Here is a 24162-nt window from a genome sequence, read left to right as displayed (position 1 = left end):
GCAAATTTGTATTTGTTGTTTACATTTTATTGAAGAAGCCCACCTCGTAAAACTAATTGTACTTAAAGTAAATGATATACAGAAAAATGCTGTACTTGGTATATGTTTATTTTTTAAAATTTAACAATATGTTAAATAATTGATATTTTGCAATAAATAGCCGGCTACTATGATTATTCGTTCATAAATACGAATCTCTTTTTCCTTTTCCTACATTTTCTATTTATATCTGTAATGAGAAAATGGGCCGTTCTGCAACCTTATTAAAAAATTGAAACTGGATGGGGACGGGTATGAATTTGGATGGGTTAAGCAAAAACTAAATCCCAAATGGGCTGCGTTGGACTTGAAAATAGAGATAAATTTAGTCAAAAATTGCACAAGAGTTAAAGGTTAACGGCCCCCATAATAGTATACTTTTTCCGTCCATTAGCATGGGCATGAATGAATAAGCATAATCCTTATGTAATAAGGATAATTTATGCATTATTTATATATTATTAATACATTTCACTTCCTAAGGCACCGTTTTGATAAATATTTTTGTTTTGAAAATATAGCGCAAGCCAAACAAGCTTCAAAAACCAAAAATAATATTTATTTTGCGTGAAAAAAAAACGCTCATCAAGATGGGGCAGAAAAGTGTATGAAGATGGCAAAAACGCAACATAATTAATATTGAGTACGGGAGGAGGGTTTACCCTCAAAATATCGCGTAGTTACCTCTCTGATTAAATATAAAGATGTTATATATTATAATAAAAAAATTTATATCTTTATCCAGCCGAATTCCGTATATTTACTTAACACATTTCTGTTTTTTTTATTAATTTAATAGTATTATTTGTTATTTTCAACATAGTTTATTTTATTTTAAAACTTTATTCTATTACTTAGTAATAATGAAGGAAATTGATATTTTTTTTAAATTTAAAAAATAACATAAAAATGGTTTGATTTGAATATATAATATAAAAATAAAAAAAAATAAATAAAATTCTGCCAAAAAAACAAATTATATTATATATAAATGCTATCCCAGTCCAAACTTTAGAGCATTTGATTAATTTATCTTTCGATACTCGATTTAGAGAGGTATAAAATAATAATCAAAATTTTATTATAGTTAACTCAAGATTGCATTTTAACAATCAAATCAATATATTTTGTTCAGACATAATTTTATTTATATTATTTTTTGTTATAAAATAAAATAAAATTTTCTAACAAATCTACAGAACTATTATAATCCTAATGAAATAATAGAAACTTGATATCTAAATTGAATAAAATATATAGTAAACAATTCAGAAATATTTATCTAAATACTATATACTTATGATTCATTCGGTAAAAGGTGATAATGAGGATGATAAAAATGTATCCAAACAAACCAAAGATGTTAAACTTAATGATAATACCAATTTCCTTGACAATGACTCTAAATATTCTAAACAACAGCAGCATTCTAAGGGAGACCAATATTCAAACAACATAACAATGAAAAAGGAACTAAAGTTTTACAAGGATTGGATTAACGAGACATCTTATAAAAGGGCGTCAATATTTGCTGATTACGATTTAGAACCACAAGAATTGTCTGCTATATGGAGATTTTTGCCGGTCATTTTATACCTTGGCAGCATAGTAAGTTCCATGATTTTGGTAGTCTCTCTAGGAGCAGCTCAAAATGACTTTAGAGGATTTTGTGTGCTATTTTCAACCCTCAAATATACCTTAATTGGGTCCGTGAAAGAAAATGATCTCGACATCAATATCACAGACGAAAATATTTTACTAGAGTACCACAAGTATGATTTGAAATGGCAAATTTATATAATAGCTTTAAAAAATTGAACATAACTTATATTCATATTTTTTTTCATTTTAAAGAGGGTAAGTATTAAGGATTAAAACAGCCAGTGGCTTCAACCTGAACTGAATTTTGAACACCAAATCCGGTTAAATTCGTAGTTTGTTGAAAAATGGCTGAAGCTTATTTATTTATGGGTTCAACCCATTTAAATATGTAGAAATTATAGAAATAAAAACAAATTGAAATTCTTTTCATTTCTTAAATTATTAAATTAACTCTGCATTTACATATATTTTATGAAAATTAGCAATATATTTAAACAAATACCTAAGACACGCGAGAAAAATGTAATACAATATGAGTTTTGAATAAGGAAGGTGTTGACTCAAATTAAATGAATATATTATTTGGTATTGAAAAAGTTTTAGTAAGTATATCAAGGATTTTTAAATATAATTCATAAAATAGTTTTATAAAAGCCAAGATAAGAACAATAATGAGCTAAAACTAATCTTCGAAAATTAGTTTTATACAAGAGAAGATATGAACAGTAAAAGTAGGGAATTCAAAACGAATCTTGAGGTAATAATATGAATATTTTATATAAGGTATACTTATTGCCAATTATAAAAAGTTTGATAAAAATATAAAGAATAAATATTGTCGACTCGATATATAACAACGGGTAAGCAAGATGTATTATATTGACAAAATTCTTTGTGATATTAAATAACCACTTTATAATAAGTCATCAAAATAACTATAATATAACGTTCCCATTATATTATATTATTTAACTATAATTTATTTTTCATAAATTGATTTGAACCCAGATTTATTTCCCCTAATCTTAATAAGTCTTCGGAATTAGCCAAGATTGGAACGACTTTCCCCCAATTAAATTACGAAACGATATCAGTTATCAGGAAGAGAAGACAATTTAATGTTACTTACGCTTATAATAATACCGACACCAATTCACTTTCACCAAATACGAGTAAAGATTTGGGACTTGCTTCTTCTAATATATTAACGGAATCCTACACAAACACTCTTCCTAATTTTTCATATAGTCACACAATAGTCGTAAATTCATCTAAAGCTTTAACCATTTTACCAAACAATTCGGCTTTGTTAACTAATAACATACACAAGAGGGATAATTATACATGGCTCATCCCTACACCAAGCCTTGTTCAGTCATTTAACCATACAGTGCTTGAAAAACTTGAGGAGGACTATTACCACTACCCTAGCACTAATAGAGGTCGTAAGAAATCACCAACCAATAACAACCAACAGGTGAATCTAGTTCCGGTAGCTACTATAGATTATATATATTCTTCCTGGGGTCCCATATGTATTTGTAACTTTTGCATATACATAGGAGTAGCTTCCCTCTTTTATGCCTTCTTGTGTTGCATGTTCTTTTCCCTGTGTCAGATAGGACGCAAACAATATTCCACGTAATTTTTATTGTTATCTACTCTACAATATATGATGTAACTTAATTAAATAAATAATTTTAATTCTAAACAATTAAAGAGTTAGATATTTTCTTATTAAGATCACCTAAGGATAGAAAAAAAAATTTAAAATGTAAAGAAATCTATAATATTTTTTTTCCTTTCTTTTTATTAAGACATGTAGAAGATGGTTTGAAAATGTTATTGATTTTTTTTATTTTAAACATTTCCAATGACAAGGGAGTCCTTAAATATTTAAATTTAAAAAAATAGGCAGATAAGTTGTTAAATCACCTAACTTTGGCTAACTACGGCATAACCAAGGGCTCAACTTGAGGTTAAGTTAATTTTTTAGTTAAAAACTTGGTTAAGCCGTATTGGGTTTGTCAAAGTTAGACGATTTAACAACCTCATTTTAAATTTTTTTACCTTCGATTTTTGTTATTTGCTTATTTTTGGGAAATATTTGTTTTATAAAATTCATTATAATGTTGCAATTTTTGATTTATTTTACTCAGAATGTTTCCAAAAAAAAGTATTAAAGCAACTGAAATTTAAACAGTTTTAATTACATATACATTATATATTATAGAATTACAGGATATTTCTATTTAATAATTAGGTTAGAACATCCATCCAGACTAGTGCTGCCAACTCTCATTCTTAGTTTGATATTTTCCTTGTTAACAATTGCGTCAAGTTGGTTGATCTCCAAGGGAATTAATTTATGGTGCCAAGGAATTGAAGATGGTCCTTTATTAGAGTAATACATAACTAAAATATGTGATTCACATAACGCCGGAAAAAAATACTTTCCTTGAAAAAATAATCTCCAAAATTATTTTAACGAATTTCGAGCAGATTTATTTTTCTTCGAATTTCTTTAGGAGTAAAAAGAGGCAATTTCCACCTTAAATTAAGACTATAGTTTTACTATTTATCTCCTTAATTAATAAAATTTTATGAGCTTTTATTCTCTTTGAGATATATTTAATTTCGATCATGATAATAATTATTAGGCGGGGGTTCAGAAATAAAAAGCAATCATAATTATAGGCTTTTTGGGAATCACATAAATTTGATTTTTTAGTCCATAAATGAAATATTTTTAAATTTTTTTTAATGTGATAACATACGAATGGTGGCGTCTCAACATTAAATTCTTAATACCAAGAAAATTCCTTGGGTAGTCATACAATGTTAGCATCATACGGAATAAATTGAATCACATCATAGATGTAACCAAAGGGCTTCAAAAATTTACTTGTTTTCTTAAATATCATTTTAAGCTAATAATAATATACCCCCGCCACTCCCCAAATAATTTATACAATTGTCATTATTTTAAAAAGAAAAATAAATATGACCTGCAATAGTAGCCCCCACCCCAAAACTAGGAATCAAGTAGAAAATATTCAAATTATATGCATTTAAACAAAAGAAAAATTATTAAAAGCAATTTCACAAATCATTCATAAACTTGTGAATCATATAAATATGATATTATACAATATTGGCACAATAACATTTTTGGAATATAGGATGAACATATTAAAATTGAGGGAGGGTAGGTTTGATTTGGATTACCCTTTTTTGCCAATTAAATTTAGATTCCTTTTTTTGCTAATTTCGATACGGATTTCCTTTTTTGTTGTAATTTTGAAATGGTAGGGAAGGGGGGGGCAAGAAGTAATTAGCATTGGCTTGAGGAGGGAGTGTAGAAATGCTTTGTCTAGAGAATATTTCAAAGACAGAAATTATCGAAGTCCGAACAATTGAAATATAATAAATCTTCAGGTATAGATAAAAAATCCAACCAAGAGATTATTGTAATATTAAGCAAAATATTTGATAACATTCTCAATTATACATTTTCACATCTTAAAAACGATAGTTCCTATTTCAAAAGGTATATAAAGTAAAATTATAGTAGTATTACTCTAATACCAATAGATTCTAGATTTTTCAATAAATAACCCTGAATTTTGCAGAAAGTCATATGACATCCTTTCAAGTTAGTTTCCATAAAGGTAAGTAGTATGGTCCAAAAATTTATGCAGTTCAGATCTTACAAGAAACGATATCCTAACACCACGTTTTGTGGTGTTTATTGATTTCAAAGCTTTTGACTCACTTATGAGAGACAATATGTTTCAGACATAGCCAGGATTTTGCTAATGGGTTAGGGAGGAGAAAGCACTATTATATTGGTTTTTTGCAATAGATTGGAGATCTTTAACTTATTGTACTTTTGCTTTATTCGATTTTTATAAAAATTAGGTTTCATTTTTTTTATGAAAAGATTTTTTTTCTAAATATTTTGCCCTGTAAAAAGTTATTAACTTTTACAAATTTTTATTTTTTAAATTCATATTTATAGTGATATATTGCATATATTTTTGTGGGAGAAAGAGGGAGGGGGCAGTGTAGGTGGGATTTTTATTAGCTTAAAATGATGGGCAAATTTCCGAAAGGAAAATTTTCCCTTGCCCTCTTTCCCCTGGCTACGCTTATGATATGTTTGCTATCCTTACATCATTTTGAATTCCATCTACTTTTAAAAAATCTTTGGTTCATTTGACAAAATTTTATCTGAATTAAATACGGGTATTCTACAAGATGATACAATACACCCTTATTTATATTAGTATTGGAATAGATTATGATATAATTTTATCAAATCATCAAGTGTAGATTTATTTATCTAAATGAATCTCGATTTGGAATATGCTGATAGTCAAATTAATTTTTAGCCGCTTAAGAGAGGATTCAAACAAATGGATTGACTCAAAATTAACCAACCAATGTGTTTCTTCATCTTTTCTGTTTTATGGCGATTTCCAAGTGTACACAGGTAAGCTAGTTTTCCCTCTGATTTTCTTTTCCATTTTTGAATGTCCTAAGCATCAATATTTGTAAGATACAAAAATTCTAACTTCATCCTCATCGTGGCAGGGGAGTGGTAACGTCTTTGGCTGCTAATGAAGGTCTAAAAAGTTCTCTGTGATCTGAGTCTTGAATAGGATCACCGTCTCCTCGACGGGGTGTAAAAACCACTTAAAGAGGTTTATGTCAGGAAGGGCATCCAATTGTAAAAACCTTGCAACAAAATTTCCTTATGATTAAAACACCAACCAATGTGTTAAGTATTAGTATTTCTAAGTCAAAATAACCACCAGAGTAGATTCATTTATCATATCCTTATGGATAATAAACCTCAAAATTATACAAAAGAATTCAGGTATCTCGGCTCTTATATCTACCAATAATATTATTTATTAAGAAAGAGTTTTGCTTGGATATATTCTTTGTGATTATAGGGTTGCTTAATAAAAATTTGAAACATGAATAGGGGAGACCGGGAATTTTATGAGCCCGAGGTTCTTGCGAACTTTAGGGTTTTCATCTAGATTAAGCATCTCTATTGGTTAATTTTTTAATCAAATATATATAACTACATTATACATATGCGGCTATAATATTTTTTATTATCGAATACATGTAAAATTTTTATAACACAATATATGATTTATACCATCAAAGTAACTTATTTTAAATGCTGCAATTTATCAAAAATAAAAAAACAAAGGTTTAAATTATCCAATAACTATCTTATATAAAAGATTATACCCTATTCTATATAGAGTTATTCTTTATTTGAACAAAAAATATGTATAAACTACCTAAAATTAAATTTTAAAGAGGTTTGGGGCTACTTTTCAGAGGTTCATATGAGCTATTTGACCGTTATTTTTAAAATTTATTTTTGATTATAAATTTCAATATGGTTAAATATCATATTAGAAAGAAGAAACAACTAATGATGATATATCATTAATAAATTTAATGAAAATGCGTCCTTGATAGCCATTATGGAGAAAACAAACATATATTATGCAACAGTAAAAAGGTATAAATCAAGTTTAATGATATTGAGATTTTACATTGTTTAAATCAAGGCAATGTTCAAGTAAGTGAAAGAAGCTATATTATACAATTATATAATATTGTCACATGTAAATGCTCCTTTTTGGGCCTATGGCAAATCTATTTTTTATTCGTTATTGTCAATAAATTTCACTAATTTTTAACAATTATTTTCCATTATGCTTTATTTTTATCAATATAGTAGTAGTTGCAATAATATATATTATTTGTATATTTAAAAATAATCTAGCAGCTCAAACGCGCCTCACGAGAAAGTTCATCCTTCTCGGTGTATAGCTCATCTTTTCCAAATATTTTTTTTGGAAAAAATGTTGTGAAATAAAATGATATATTATCTATTCAATATTATCAATTAGTTTTAATTCAATTGACGTTTGCCCTTTAAGGCTCGCATGCTCTACGGTCTCCCCTTTTTACAAAAAAGTCGAATTTATATTATAAATCCGTAATCTATCATTTTGACAAGGAAAATTTACAAAATATCGAAATAAGTGCCTTATATAATTACTGATAGCCATCTATTTCCCGTTTATATTCAAAAAGGCAGTTAGCTTTTGTGGACTTCCATTTCATGCTAATTAATTTCAAGCTATCTTGTCTCATCATGGATATTTGAGATCTTAAATTAAAATATTACACATATAAATAAATAATGAATTAGAACTTTTGGGGTTCAAGATAGCCAGCATTGAACTTTAGCCTTTGTACTCAGTTTTGATAAAATAAAACTGATACTAGCCTAGCCCATACCGAATTTCAATAAAAAACATAACTTATTGCTCTTAAAGTTATCAGATTAATTTTATCGCAGGGAATTTTGCTTAGATCAAATTTTTAAATATTAATCTAATCAAAGCCATCCTATATAGATTAATGGCCCATACCAAGCCTTCCTAGCTTTCCTTTTGGTGCAATCAATCAGATAATAACCTTAGCCAGATCAGACTTGGCATATATGAAGTTTTAGTATAACGGATTCTACTCCTAAGTTATCTGATTTTGCTAATGTTGGGTGTAATATCATATTCAGCAAAAATATTTTTCAAATGTTAAAATACCATGTAAACTTAAATTTGGCTTTTAGTATGGGAGGAGGGGATTTTATTCCTGAATTTTGATTCTGATTATAATAATATATAAATATATCTGAATTGAGAAATATAATAATATTATGGAAAATTTTGCTTTGTTTTTGACAATTAATTCTTTTTATAAAAAAGATGCGAGGAAGTTCAGAATTACGTGTGGATTAACAATGAGAAACATTTGATAAACATGAAAAGAACTGGAAAATTTTACACTTTTCTCCGAATTTCTGAGGTAAATAAAAAAGGTATTAATTGGGAAAGATAGTTATTCTGTTTTTAAATATTGTTTTTTTTTATAATTTATCAATAGATTTGTTTTTGAAATTATCATGAATATTTATTGCGTTCTTTCTAAATATTCACTTTTTTTTATAAAATTAATAAAGGTAATGGTTCAGACCGCCCCTGAGCCACTAATTTTTTTTAAAAGATCGATTGCATAAGATCGATTTAGAAAGAAAATGGAATCTGTTATATTATCAGTCAAAATTGGTCTATCATTTTGGTAAATAAATTAACTAGATTCTTGGTTTCTATATTAGATCTAAATGAAGATTACATTTCTTTTGAAAAAAAATCCCGATTTTTGGAGAGGGTTGAATCAGGACTGGTTGACTTCCACTACCTAAAATATCAATTTATCTTATAGGTTGCTAGCTGGATAACTTGCCTATTTTGGATAATTTGCACTGGAATCTTAATGGTGAGATTTTTCTGGGCAGTAGATTTTACTCAAGACAATTATTATGACAATTTCAAAATAAACCAGAGTTATGATAATGATAATTTTGCCTCACCAAAAATTATGGATAAAATGATGAACGAAAAACAAGATGATGTCCTCCAGGGGAAAGGATTGGAAAAGCAAAAGACAAACGACAAAAAACAAACGGAGTCTCGAGGGATGTAGTACTCGAAACCTATTATTGGATAAAACATAAATAGGAAAATTTTGCAAATATAAATATATTATATTATGTGAATATTCGTTTTATATAATGTTTTTTTTGTAAATATTAGAATAATTGAAATGTTTTACGATTACATATAATCGATTTTCAAAATTGAATTTAAAAAATTTAATGTGTCACCTAAACTTTATCAATCTTACCCCAATAATTATGAGGTGGGATTCATCAATTTCTTCCGATTTTCTACTCATGATTACGCCAAAATTAGCTGCTTCTCCAATTTTTTACTATTTTCAAAGAAAATTTATGTTGAAAAAATTTTTCTTAGTTGAATATTTCATTTCTTTTCATTTATTCCTATTATTTTAAATTACATTTCAATTATATAGAGATTTAAATAAAGTGTAACATTAATTAACAACAAAAGATTTAAATCGCAATACTATACCTAGAATTCCATTTGTTCAGGATTATATTGAAAATATTTTCAAATGAAATTTATATTATATGCAATACAAAATATATCAGTTATTCAACAAGGCAAAAACATATGTCCACATTAAAATAAGGCATTATCATAACATCTAGATTCTTAGATATATATTTACAGATTACATTACAAACTTATTGCCTTTTCTCTTTCATGATTTCAAAAATAGCCAAAAACATAAATTTTGGATGAACAGCCTCAAAAATCATGTTAAATACCCTAAGCCCTGAAACTTAGAAACACATCTTAGAGGATTTGAAGGAAGGCCATCCTTTTTTTTATCAACAGGGGCTTCAAAAAATGCAAATACTAAAACATTCCCTATAATATTGCCCTATTTAGATAAATTAAGGTTTTTTAAAAAAAATATTTGTTTGGACTTGGAAAAATCGAAAAATATTGCATGCATAGCTTTGAAAAATCTAACATCTGACTAATTTAACAATCTTTTGTGCGGATAACGCGAGTAAAAATTTCGGGAATAGGTAGACCGAATTTTATGGTTGTCTTTGTCATATAATTGATAATGCAGGAAGAAAGTAGTATGCTATAGAAATAGTGTATATGAAATGCTATGCAAAACTCAGAAGATTCACAAACAGGATAGGAAATTATGTATCCTCATGATATTGAATGATCAGGACTTCTATGGTGTTCTCGAAAGAGTTTAACTTGTGTTAAATCTTATAATCCCCCACCCCCTCCCCAACAAATCAATATTAAAATAAATTTTAAAAAAGAGTCCTTATTTAGGTTAAGGTATTAATATAGGGACGACCTTAAACAACGCGGTTAAAAATTTCATCCGAAAATTTAATTGTAGTAATGTTTTTAATCAACAATACATAAATTAGTTATAATTTTGAATATTCGAGTTATCAATATATTTAATGGCTGCTCGATTGTAAGACAAATTCATATAAATTGTTATGACCATGATAAAATTGCATCATTTCAAGATGAAACAAATAAATTTAATAAAATAATCATTTCTAGAAAAAAAATAGGAATTTACAAACAACAAATAGGAAAATCTAAGTATTCTGACAACCCTTGATAATAATTTCAAATTTTTGGAATGCAATAAATAATTTTTTTACAAACATTTTTTATTTGTTAAAATAGAATAGATATTCGTAAAAATTAAAAAAAAAATTCTTAAGTAGAAAGTAGCCAATCGCGGGTTATTTAAAAAAAGTAACGTTAGCGATAGCGAGCTACTTTTGAAATAGCGTTTAACAACACTTTAATTAAGATTATATTGGTTTTTTCCCCATTTTATCTTTCTTAATAGAGCATCTCTAAACTATAAGTCGCTATTACACTGCAGAAATCTGTATTGTCCCATATTTTCCATGAGATCATATTCTCATTTGTCATTTTCCTCTCAAATATTACACAAATTACAAAATTTTATTTTGAAGGATCATATGAATAATTTTACGTTAAACCCGTTACCTGAAACGCTATGGAAATGTAAAGTGGAGAGCATAAAGGACATTAGAAATCAGGTTGATATTTGCTGTCATTCTTAGTTTATTATTTTATATTTATTTGACCTTGCATTGATAAAAAAAACAATATTATATTTTTTTTTTACATTTTTTTTATAAAAAATAATTAATTTTTTTGTGATTTTAAATAAAAATAAAGTTGAAAAATTTTAAGAAAAAAAGGTCTTGAAAATATAAAAATTGTACAACAAAAAATATTATAAGTAATATAAGAGAGAGTTAATAGAATTAAATTTAGAATAGTTATTAAAAACATTTTGATTTAGAGTGTTGATAAGTTAAATCAGAGATCTGCAGGCCCGGTCCGGACCGTATTTTAAATTTTTAAAAATACCCTGGCCGGGCCTGAAAATTTAAAAAAAAAAATTTATACAACATGAATTATTATATTCGTCAATTAGATATGGTTATATTGATTATATATAGTTATGATTAATATAATGTTGGGTGAAAGTTAACACTAGCTAACACTCATAGTATCTATTACATAATATAATTAGAATTATGCATAGGATATAAGATAATAAATACATTATTATTAGTGATGTTAAAAGTTACTTTTAAAACATAACTAGTTACAGTTACTAGTTACATTGGCAAAAACATAACTAGTTACAGTTACTAGTTACATTTTTACAAAAGTAACTAGTTATTAGTTACAGTTATTTTCAAAAGTAACTAGTTACTTACTTTATACATCATTCATATGCGCATTATTTATTTATTGAAAGCATTTATTTAATATCAAAAAAATTAGGATAAACAAAGTATAATCAGTTATTTAAAATAATATACAATTTATTTATATAAAAAAATATCGCAAAATTGAATATTTACATCGAATATAAAAATATATATTTGCATTGAAAAAAAAACATTTATTTTTCATAAAAATTAGAATCTAATAAATGTTTATTTGCTTTTAACAACAAATTAATTTCAAAGTTATTATCTAGGAGACGTGCTCGTTTATCTCCAAAAATGAGCTTACCTAAACTGAACAAGCGCTCTACGGGAGCACTTGATGTTAGAACAACATTATATTTAATAAAGAGTAATTTTAACTTTGGAAAATCGTTATATAAAGAAAAAGTGTTGTTATTAGATTTGATAAAGTTTTCTATAAGTTCATTATCCAGAATATTTTGGCGCTTTAGGTCAAAAAATCATCAAGTGATGTTGGTTTTGAGCATGATTCATTCGTCTGGGATTCACTTTGAGGTATTAAGGTATTTATTAAATTTAAAATTTCCTCCTTTTTTGCTTTATTCCTTTCTTGCCTAATCCAAGGCCAGTCAGTTTTAAAAAGAGGGTGAAGAATTGCAGCAATGATGTTGTCATTATCATAAAGATTATTAAACCTATAACATGATATTATTAATTTATAAATAATTATTTGATTTAAGTTACCTTTTTTCAATACTAGCTAATATAGTATCCTTTAGAGGTTGACAATATTTTAATCCCTGCACATCTGCCATAGTATTTGTGTTATTGTTGGGTTATAATAACCCAGATGCATGTATTTTTCCCTTCATGAATATCAATACCTTTGGACACTGGTTGCATAATCTAATTTTTAAATTGTAAATTTTTATAAGACATTAATTTAAATTTACACTACAATATTCTTTTATAAAATCACGATCATCTGATGTGAATCTACACAATTTTAATTCATCACGTAATGAATCAAATTCCACAGGCACTTGATTTAAAAACGATAATATTTTGGCCAGGGATTTATAAAAGGAACCCCATCTTGTTATAACGGGATATGGGAGTTGAGAATGTAATTTTTTTTAATAAGTTCGGCGGATGGCCCATATTTATTTTGGAGGTTCCACAAACGTTGGCATTTAGATATAGCTAAGTTATAAACTTTCCTATACCCCTCGTTGTTTAAAAGTAACTTGTTGGCAACTTGTGCTGCCACTAAGTTTAATGTATGGCAAGAACATCTTCGATGCCTTGGAAGGTAGTCGAAGTCATTAATATCATAACTGGAGAGCCCAGAAGAAGACATTATATCTTCTATTGAGATATATTCAATATCAGAAACAGAATCTTTGCCCATTATAAAAGATGGGCAGCTAAATACTCTAAGAGAAATAATTTATAAAGTAAATTAGTTAGGCATACCTAAACGCCTTTGAAAAGTTGCTTGCATTATCCGTTATTGTGCAGATATTTTTATTTTGGATATGAAACTCCTTAAAAATAGCAGTTAAGGCTTTGCTGATCACATCATATGTATACCTACCTTGTAGTCTTTGGCAGGCTAGAATAGCTGAACGCCTTTCCAATTTCTCCACATCAATCCAATGTACTGTTATACCAATATAGGAGCTATTATTAATATAACAAAAGATAACCAAATGTATTGTGCACTTTAGTAAAAAATAATATTTACCGATTAAATGCTGTTCAGCAGTCAGCTGTTGTGCAAACATAATTAGGCTCTAACAATTTTTCTATTAGAACATCCTTCATTTGAACAAAATATTTTGATATTCTTAAGGTTAATGTTTGTCTGCATATACTCTTCATATTAGGTTGCAGGGTGTTTATCAGCTCAATAAAATCTTCATCATCACAAGTTGTATATGGGTGATTTCCATTTATTATATATTTAATAATTTGTGAATTAAATTTATCTTTGCTGATACCTTTAAAATTTGAATTTCCACCAAAGTCAAGTTTAGTTTGTTTTAACTTACTTGATGTGGCTGAATTAATTTTCTTATTATCTATGGTTTGTTTTATATTTACGGATTGGTTAGGATGCTTTCTCTATAGATATATGTTTTATATATATAAATATTTAATTAATATTAATTATTCTTATAAAGTTAATTCATTTAATTATTCTATATAATATTAATACAATTTATGTAAACTTACAGAGATATGTTTCCATAAATTAGCTGTGGATAACTTAGATGCTGCAATATACTTTTTATATGGTAGGCAAAAGAGACATTTGACAATAATATTAGTATTACTACCAGCCTTCTCTTTGTGGAATTCAAAATATTTTTCAAAACTTGGCCAAGGAAGGTCCTTTTTTTTGCAATTATTGTAGGAGAAGGTATAATTTCTTCATCATCTGACTCAGAATTCATATTGTATTTTGTTTCTATCTAGGAGATAAATATAAATAACACTATCTAAATTAGGAATAGAATAATCAATTAATGAGTGAAACATACAGTTCTAAAATGTGTCTAATTTATATATACTTTGATTATAAATAAATATTCAGGCTAGACCAAAAAATAAATTTCAGAAAGCAATCATTTTTTAAAATTTGAGTAATGTGCTTATGCTTTTGTTAGACTTGGTTCTTGTAAGTAATGATTAATAATTTAATATTAAATTCTAAAATAATCTGTCTGTTTTTCCTTATACTAAATTTAAAATTTTTTTTATTACGTATGATATGAAGTTTCAATGCTTGTTACTTGACGGAAAAAAATATATTGTGCTACATTTGTAAATAAATATAATATTAAAATTTATTAAATTACTTAAATTTGCTTACAAAATTATGAAGCCCAGCAGCAATGTAACAAATTTAAGAAAAGAAAATCAATTTGAACGGGAAATTATAATAATCAGACATTTTCACAAAATTTTAAATTAATAAATTTAATTTAAAAAATAAATTTAATTTAAAATTAATTTATCACAACATATTAAAATAAAATTAATTATTTGAATATATCTTTAAAAGTAACTAGTTACTTTTGGCAGTTACATTTCAAAAATTATAACTAGTTACAGTTACTAGTTACAATTTTAAAAATTAACTAGTTACAGTTATTTTTTAGCCAAAATGGTAACTAGTTACCTTAACATCACTAATTATTATATAATAAATGTTATATTTTTTATTAATTAAAATATCAGTTTTATTTTTTTTATAAATACAATTAATATAGTATATTCTCAAAATATAATTTACACAAATTTCTTATAGTATCAATTTGTAATATACTAAATATCTGTTTAGAATAAAAAAAAATAAAATATATAATATGTAGAGTTGTTAAACGGCTCGTTTTGAGCCGATTTTTAAAAACGGCTAACAGTATCTTATCCAGAAAAATATTACGCAAGCCTGAAAATTTTGTTCATAGAAGGAGCAAAGGTCTAGACATATAGTATCGAAATTTCGAGTCTTAATCAATATTTTTCTGGCGAAAATATTGAGTTAGCCGTTTAACAACATTCGCTAATCTGCTTGCGTATTAAATGATAATGCTCGCCGAAAAATATGATAAAATACCGAATAGGTGAATTTTGGATATACCAGGTAGAATATAATTTTAAAAAATTCCGAGCCGGTCCTAAAATTTAAAAAAATCCGACCCAAAAAATTTTTTTAAAAAAATATCCGGGCCGAGCCGGGTTAAAAAATTTTTGAAAAAAAATCCGGGCAGGGCCGTGCAAATGGTATCTCTGCAGGTCTCTGAGTAAAATATTTACCATGCGCTAATAGATGTATCCGAAAGACTAATGACCCTAAATTCTGGACAGAAGCCATTTCATTAATTTCCATTTTTGGTAACCCTTGTCATCTGGTTAGATACATTAATTAAGTAAATAAGGTCATGTAAATTGACATTATTTAATAGGAAAGAGTCATTACACTTTTAGAAAGTACGCAAGATATTTTAGATTGCTTTAAGGAAAACGGCTTTCAGAATTCCCTTAACTCAGCGAAAGAGCTTGCACACTAATTGGAAATAAATATAGAGAAGGAGTGTTTTCCTTCAATAACATCAATTCGTAGACGGAAGGTTCAAAAATAATTTTCTTACGAAGATGACACGCTCACACATGGTCCTCAAAAAAAAATATGAAATTGAATTTTTCAATGTATCATTAGATCAAGCGAGATATTCATTAGAGGAACGTTTTCAGCAATTAAAGCTCTTTAAAGATCATTTTGAATTCTTATTCAATATACCAGAATTAATAAATGAGCCTGAAAGCGAGCTAAAGGAAAAATGTTTTCACAATTTATTAACAGATCAGGATACGTTAGAAAGGGATATTAATTCGCAAGATCTACTAATTGTATTAAAAATTTTAGTGAATATATTAAGTAAGCATCCCATAAAAACTCCATCTTACCAAATATATCCATTGTATTAAGGATTATTTTAACCATTCCAATTACCTTGGGCATAAAACTTACTCAGGATCCTGTATAATACAAGACTGACTTGTTAATCTCTCTTTAATTTCAATAAAAAATGATTTCACCTCATCGTTAGCTTATACTGATATAGTATCCTCTTTTGAAAATAAAAAGGAAAGGAGGATAAATAAAATTGCAATATTTTAATTTATGATTAAATTAATTTTTTAATGTGCGTTACTCATTTATAATGATTAATAAAGTGTATATGTTTTTAGTTCTCATTGAGAAAATTAATCAAATAGGTAAATTTTGTTTATTATGGCCAAAAGTGTCGCACGGGGCTGACTTACCTAACATAAAAAAACCGTGAATACTCTGATGTATTAACATCAATTTGGTTGGTTTAATTTCGTTTATATATAAGCGTTAATAATCGTATTGGGAATTTTAAAAATAGAAAACACAAAAAATAGGGGCAAATCTAATTCACTATTTATAAAAAAAATTGAAAGCCTCCCATATTTTTTTATTCTTATTTGTCTTTAAATTGTTCACTTAATTTATTTTTCTTAGATGTTATTTTAATGAAGATTTACATATCTCTTATTTTTTGTTAATGATATATATTGACAAGTTAATATATAGCAATTTTCTAAATATCAACCTAATTTAAATTAAATACCGCCCAAAATTTATTAAAATATGATTCACTAATTTAATATATATTAACGGAATCATGTGGTAGAGTTCAATTTACTACATATAATCCCTCTAAGGTCGGAATCACCTAGTTAGCGTAAGAAAAAACATGATCCTTGGGGATTTGAAGCGAGAACCATCGGATAGGCAAATAAAGCTCTTGTAGACTAGGCCAGATGCTTTCTGAAAATCACGATCTTTCATATATATTATAAATAAACTAGGCACTGTTTATCCAAATGGAAAATAAGCAAAATACAAATTTGAAGTACCTATCATAAACTCAACTTTTTATATAAATAAGGTGAGGTCTCTTTTTACAATCTATTATAAAAAAACATTATAAGATCATCCGTGTTTATAAAATATATATTTAATGAAAATTAGACAGTTTCGTAAAATAAAATGATTTAAAAAAATAACAAATCTTATAACTTGAAAGATATATACCTTTTTCCCATTAGCCCTTGTAATCTAGTAGTGGTGATCAAGAGCACTCCTATTTAGTATTAAATATGTCGTCTTATCAATCTTATATATATGTTGGCTTCATTGGGTGCATCAAGGTCAAAAAATTTTTTTAAAAAAAATGATTCTCGCATTTATACATTATGCGTCCAAACTCGATTTCGTAAATTTTAAATAAATTAATTTTTTAAAAAATAAAATTGTGTTACTTTATCAACTTAAAAATATTTAATGAGCATCTTTTTTAAATTTGAATATCATTTTGCCTGAAATGCATTCCAATATGTGTAGAATATCATGCGAATTTCGGTAATTGCAAAATATTAGGAAATTCACAGGGTAGTGTTACATGCATGCTGGAATATATTTCTCAAATTTAATAAACTAAATAAATGATTTGGGCTCAAAGTTAAAAAAATAACACATTGAGACTTTTTATTTTCCTTTCTTCATTTATATATGGTCATAATCGAAATATACTTTGTTTTTTACAACTATAATGATAACTAATGAAATAAATATATAATAATATTTAAAATACGAAATAAAAAACAATATTTAAAAAAAGGAAGAAATATCTATATACTACAATAGAAAGTTTTAGCCTTTAAAAGAAACAAAGTAAAAAAATATTTCGATCCTTATATTCAAGATTAAAATTAAATTAGTATGGTTTTTATCAAATCCTCACCGATTGTGTAAAAGTTGATCCAGGTGTTTATGCAGAGATATATTAATAACTGATAGAATATCTTAAATGACTTAATTAACTTAGAAAATATAATTTCTTGCACAATTAAAATCAAATAGCAAGCAAAATTTGGCACTAATTTTTATTTTAAAACTTGTAAAATGCAATATTATTCTAGGAGAGAATGAGCCAAAAGTCTTCTAAAATGTCCCAAAGCGGAATAATTATGTGCATATAAAATTTAAAGAGAGAAACGACCCAAAAAATTATTGTTATAGGAGGATATCAATTTCAAACAATGTAATTTAACATTGGAAAATAGGAGTAACCAATCGAATTTCCGATTTTATAAAAGAAACATCTGGAAGTTTATAAAATAAAATTTGTGAATAAATCAACATATAAAATCAAAAAAATATACAAAGGGAAATAATTCATAAAAACAATATAATGTAATATTCAAAATCTATATTATCCAAGAGGCTTGAAATCATATTTAACAACTATGGGAAAGTGGTCAGAAGGTATAAAAGGGTGAGGGGCTCCAACGATTTTATTCCTGTTGATCCAGCCCTGGTCTAGAGGTCCCAAGACAGCCAGCGGAGTTAAAAAATTGCGAGAGTGGAGCACGTAATCGAGCACGCCGCAAAAATCGTAGGTAAAATTGGTGTAAGGCATAATGGACGGGGTGTAAGCACTGGCCAGCTTGAAAGAGTGAGAATATTGACAACTTTTGCCGACCGCTGCGTTTGCAACGTAATTGATATCATCATCCAACACTTTATCTATATTAGATGAGTAAAATCAATGGTATGTATTAGTTTAGTCAAAAAGCCTTGTTCAGGCCAATTAATAGGTCTTACAAGTCAGTTGAACCAAATTTTGATCTGAAAGATCCCTTAATTTGAGTAAATTATTTTAAGAACTGGCCCAGAACTTCATAAAAAAAATCAAACTTATAACACCTTTTACCAGAAAATCAGTGTAAAAATCTTAAAAGGTTGGAGCTATGCCGATTGCTAACGCAGAGTCGAGAACTATATATATATGATCAGGCAATCTCGCAAAAGGAAAATAAGATAAAAAAACTGGAAAAATTATTGGGGGGCTAGCAAAAGAAAATAATATGGTGGTAATGTTCTAATAATTGAAAAGTACAATATTCAGAGTCAAATTTAAGTTTGACCTTGAAACGAAATATGTAATAACTACATGGTTATTAAATATGCCACTTAATTAATATAGCACCCTATCTTCCTGATCAACAGGGGCGGACTGGCCATAAGACCAGGTGGGCATTTTGACCACGAGGCCGCGAGAAAATGTCGATTTTTGAGGCCGATCAGAGAAAAATATCATAAAAGAGGCCGATTAGAAAAAAATAAATATTATTATGTTCACATTATTTTCTCATATCATTTATTTATTTTTAATGATATCTCTATGATTTGAATAACACATTCCTTGAGAATTGTCATGTTGTTTACTATATTTTAATGCATAAAATATCAATAACGTCACTTGACGCTATACATCATTAACACGTTCTTTTGTTTTTTTTTCAAATGAAGTGAAAACGCTTCACTTTGAGTAGAGTGAAAGCTAAGTATTATATTATATTTTTATACATTGATTTATTGTAGAAATAATATAGCCAACATTTCTCGTTCTTAATTCATTGAAATCAAATAAAATCCAGGTCGGTGAATCAGATAAAAGGATGGATGCTTGAGTGAAACAGAAGAATTCAACTGGTCAAAATAGTTGAGAAGGCTGCAAAAAATAGGTAAAGATGGTGGGCACGTGAAAAAACCCTTAGATCGATATATGGTAAAGAGAGCTTGCTCCCAATAACGATAAATGCACTTCAATTTCTAATAGATAATAAATCATTTGAGACAAAAACTTGATAATTTATAAAAATTTAAGACTCTACAGCTATAATATATTTGGAAATTTTTGAAATAATGGGGCCACTATCATATCTTCAAACTAAAAAATTGTCAGCATGGAAAATGATAGAAGATGCTAAGTCTTCGGTATCCTCGATTATTACATCGATTCAAAATAAAGCAATAAAATGGCTTCTAATTTAAATGAAACACTTTTATATTTAAAGCTCCCGGAGAGTATCAGGTTACAGAATGCTCAGCCAAAAAATTGAATAGGACGAGCGAAGAGAATATATAGTGATAAATGCCAAGATGAACGTCCTCAAGAATTGATTGACCTTTATAGGTTCGAAGTATTTCGTCCTAAATTGATCAAATTATAAACAGTTTGTCGGAACGGCTTTCTGCGAATTGAGAGCTTATTTTGAATGTGCAGTATTTGCATCCAAGACAATTTGATGAAATAAATAGTAAAGGTTCTGAAAAGGCCTTGGAAAAACTGGCACAATTGGCATATATATTGAGTGTTAAATTACGTAACGAATTATGTTCATTTTCCAGTGTATTCAAAGATTTGGTAGCAGCGTATGTACAAGTGAGGAGTCAAATGAAGAAGATGGAATATTACAATATGATAATAACTCAGTGATAATAAATATAACAAGTGTTTAATATGCGTGTATGAAATTCTTAAGATACAATATGCATAAAAGTGACACGGCATATGAATACATTTTAACTTTGTCATTTATGCAGGTTAGTTGCAAGAAAACATTTAGTAAATTAAAAATTATAAAAATAAGCTGAGAGCTAATATTGATCAAGAAAAATTAGAAGCGTTTTTAATGATGTCAGTTAAACGAGAACTATTAGCGCAGAGAAAAGATATTCTTGTATATTTACGCAAAGGTTCAAAGTTAATGAGAGATTTATTAACGTAAAAATTAATATTTTCTTAATTCTTTTATTTGAATCTTATTAATATCTATTTACAATATGATCGGTGCCTGATTTTATAAGTGCAGCAATTTTCTACAACTGCAATAACTTTATATGTTTAATTAATTTATTTGATATTGAGTATGTATTTTTTTATATTTAACATGTGATGTATGATTTGATTTTATAGTGCAATATCGTTGTAAATAATATAAAATATATATGTGCAATGAATATTATTTTATAATGGTAATGAATATGATTTTAGATGCGCTTTTTTAAAAATAAAATATATTATTATCGTATAATAATATTCTTTTTTTTTTACTAAAAATGTACATTTGAACTTATTTTCAAAAATAAGAAGTAATAAAAATCATGTAAAGCGAAAAAGCCATTTAAGAGAACCCGGTCAAAGACCGGGCGAAAGCGAGCAAAATGGGGGTACGAGGCCTCTATAAAAATGCCCACGAGGCCGTAGCGTCGCCAGTCCGCCCCTGCTGATCAAACAAAGTAAACCCATAAATAGTGGCTCCAATTTCCTATATATAAAAAAAATGATTTTCCACTAATGACCTTATAAAGGACTGATAATATCCATCAAAATCTTAATGGGTTTTCAGCTGTACCATATATGGTACTATAACCATTCAGTATCAAAACGCAAACAATGAATTCGTTCAAATTGAGCACATTTCCGTTTTCCGTTTTAAATTATTTTTTAAAAGGCAAACTTGCTTGTGTTTTTTTAAATTTTTAAATTTTAAAGTGATAAAATGGATAATATTACATCTTCTAAATTGTAAGAATAATTATTATAAAATGACATAATAATATTTTCAGGACATGGAACGATGAAATTACCCAAAGGTTTGCAGAAATGCTGGAACCTGATGAAATAATTTGGAATCAAGAACATCCCGACCATAAAAAAAGTTTCATAGTTATGGAACATTTATCAGTTATTGGTTCCAGGTAAAAATATATAAGCATATTAATATAATAATATAATTAGCTTAGCTTTGGAATTCCCTGGTTTTTATACCAGTCCTCTTAGATTGAGAAACTTCAAGGATCAGCTGAATAAGGAGAAAATAGGAAAACCTTCAGGCTCATCAGGAGGAATTCATGAACATAAATACAAAAAATATATAAATTAAATTATATCATTTAATTAATATGGCTGATATTGAAAATGTATTTATAGAAGCAACAGATAAATCTTATTTTGGTATAGTTTTTAGACTATAAAATAATTAAATTATATGTCTATGTCTTAAATTCTATGAAAATTTCATCATGTTGTAAGAGAATAAAATTAATATTATTTTAAGTTTGAGGTTCATTCCTCAAGCTTAATAGCTCAATGGGATACACCTAAAATAGTGTCCAAATTAACATTTAATAAAAATTAAGGATTATATCAATTAAATTTTTCTTAATATTCAATTAATTTAATTATATCATTTAATTACTATGGCTGATATTGAAAATGTATTTATAGAAGCAACAGATAAATCTTATTTAGATATAGTTTTTACACAATAAAATAATTCAATTATATGTCTTAAATTCTATGAAAATTTCAATTGTAACATGTTGTAAGAGAATTTAATTAATATTATTTTAAGTTTGAGGCTCATTCCTTAAAAGCTTTTAAATAGTTCAATGTGCTATTAGAATAGTGTCCAATTTAAATTTGTCTCTAAGAATTTTTGATTCCATTGTATTAAAATTATTCACCCTGCTAGATAAGAAAGGTCTTGTAGTGATTTTTTGTTTAATGTTTTAAATTTAAATGTTTCACATTGAAATAATAAAACTTAACGCATCAATTTAAACATGGTTACGTTTTGAAACGCTGCGTTGCAATGTTCAATTTGTGCGCACTATACGAAATTTTATAAAAATGATGTTTTTAACTAATAATTCGTTAAAATAATTAAATTACATTATAATTTATGAAAAATCTGTTAGGGTTTTTTAGGTAGTAAATCTTCCTTATCTTTATAGAGCGCGCATGTTTTATTCTTTTATAAGAAAGGGTTTTTTCAATAAGGGAAATATATAAGTCTATATTAATCGACCGTGATACCCATTATAAAATTCTTAATAAATCTTTGGCATTGGAATAATATTATCAGCAATTCTATTCATATGATTTACATAAATGTAAGATTTTATTTTAGTATCAAATTATTTAATAAGCATAAATCTTGAATATATAAAAAAAGTTAATAATAGCCAGAGTTGTTAAGGAGAGGCGCTCCTGTAGCGCCTCTAAACTTTTTAAAAAACACCTGGAGCGTCCCTCCTTTTAAAAATCAGGAGCAGGAAAAGGTGCTAGCTCCTTTTATGGCTGGAGTGGAGGAGCGCCGCTTCACAGCTCTTTCAAATTTAATTTTATTTAAATTTAGGCAATATTATTATATTGGTTTTCATCTAAACAGTTATAATATTAAACATCAAGTCTTTCTTTTTATATTGAAAATTTCCTAGAAAATCTTGCAAGTCTTAGTAGATATATGATAAAAAATAGTTTTTAATATTATGGATCCAAACATATAGAAGAAGAAATCGAAAAAAATAAATTATCTATTTAAATAATATTGCAGATTTTCAAATGTTTATAATGATGAAAATATCATTGCGGATATTATCCGTTGCATTCAAATTAGGAATGGATAAAAAATGCACAAAACATGGAACTAAAATACAAATTAATTAATTTTTTAGGAAAACAAATTACTGATGCAAAAATAGCTACTAATTCACGGGAACCCTGCAATAATTTAAAAGATTTTTTTGGATTCCATGAAATTGATCATCAGGAAGATAATATATTGAAGATTTTTTAAATAATGATATCAAAATTACTATTTTTGATAAATTTCCTGAATTAAAAATATTTTTATAAAATACAATACCACGCTTCCATCTAGTGCGCCTGTTGAGCGCGCTTAGTATTACTAAACAGGTTTTAGGGGAGAGGAGTGGATGTTTGTTAGATTCAAATTTATAAAATTTATTACTTTTAAAAGCTAATAAAGGATTATAAATTTTTGATATATCATTTAATATAAATAAA

The 24162-nt window shown here is 27.2% G+C and overlaps 2 protein-coding genes across 5 annotated transcripts in view; one reads left to right on the top strand and one right to left on the bottom strand.

Moving 5' to 3' along the window:
- The first annotated feature begins 1223 nt into the window (after window positions 1-1223).
- Window positions 1224-9520, top strand: LOC135926531 (uncharacterized). Of its 2 annotated transcripts, none has more exons than XM_065462440.1 (5): window positions 1224-1811; window positions 2650-3282; window positions 3905-4045; window positions 8451-8550; window positions 8968-9520. In XM_065462440.1, the coding sequence occupies exons 1-5, from the start codon at window positions 1339-1341 to the stop codon at window positions 9226-9228; spliced, it is 1608 nt and encodes a 535-aa protein (XP_065318512.1). In that variant the 5' UTR covers window positions 1224-1338; the 3' UTR covers window positions 9229-9520. The 2 variants fall into 2 exon arrangements, with proteins under 2 accessions (XP_065318512.1, XP_065318513.1); XM_065462441.1 differs by lacking the exon at window positions 8968-9520 and adding an exon at window positions 8705-8784.
- Window positions 9521-17994: 8474 nt separating this feature from the next.
- The window catches only part of LOC135926530 (uncharacterized), a 36154-nt gene continuing 29986 nt past the window's right edge, over window positions 17995-24162 (bottom strand). The window contains exon 19 of one of the 3 annotated variants that reach the window (XM_065462438.1): window positions 17995-19028. In XM_065462438.1, coding sequence (XP_065318510.1) covers window positions 18715-19028 — 314 coding nt within the window. In that variant the 3' untranslated portion in view covers window positions 17995-18714. The remainder of the gene's footprint in view (window positions 19029-24162) is intronic. The other 2 variants (XM_065462437.1, XM_065462439.1) reach the window with 2 other exon arrangements.

The sequence above is a fragment of the Gordionus sp. m RMFG-2023 genome, chromosome 3, assembly GCF_954871325.1.
Source record: "Gordionus sp. m RMFG-2023 chromosome 3, tfGorSpeb1-WG-v2, whole genome shotgun sequence".
In the NCBI taxonomy this organism is placed as follows: Eukaryota; Metazoa; Nematomorpha; class Gordioida; order Chordodea; family Parachordodidae; genus Gordionus; species Gordionus sp. m RMFG-2023.
This window is presented reverse-complemented; position numbering and strand designations above follow the sequence as displayed.

What these genes read in the sequence shown, in the direction of transcription:
- LOC135926531 (XM_065462440.1), top strand. Translation starts at nt 1,339, where the DNA reads ATGATTCATTCGGTAAAAGGTGATAATGAGGATGATAAAAATGTATCC. An exon ending in GGACGCAAACAATATTCCAC is followed by an intron (nt 3,283 to 3,904) that starts GTAATTTTTATT and finishes TTTAATAATTAG; the next exon opens with GTTAGAACATCCATCCAGAC. An exon ending in CTTTTCTCCGAATTTCTGAG is followed by an intron (nt 8,551 to 8,967) that starts GTAAATAAAAAA and finishes TTTATCTTATAG; the next exon opens with GTTGCTAGCTGGATAACTTG.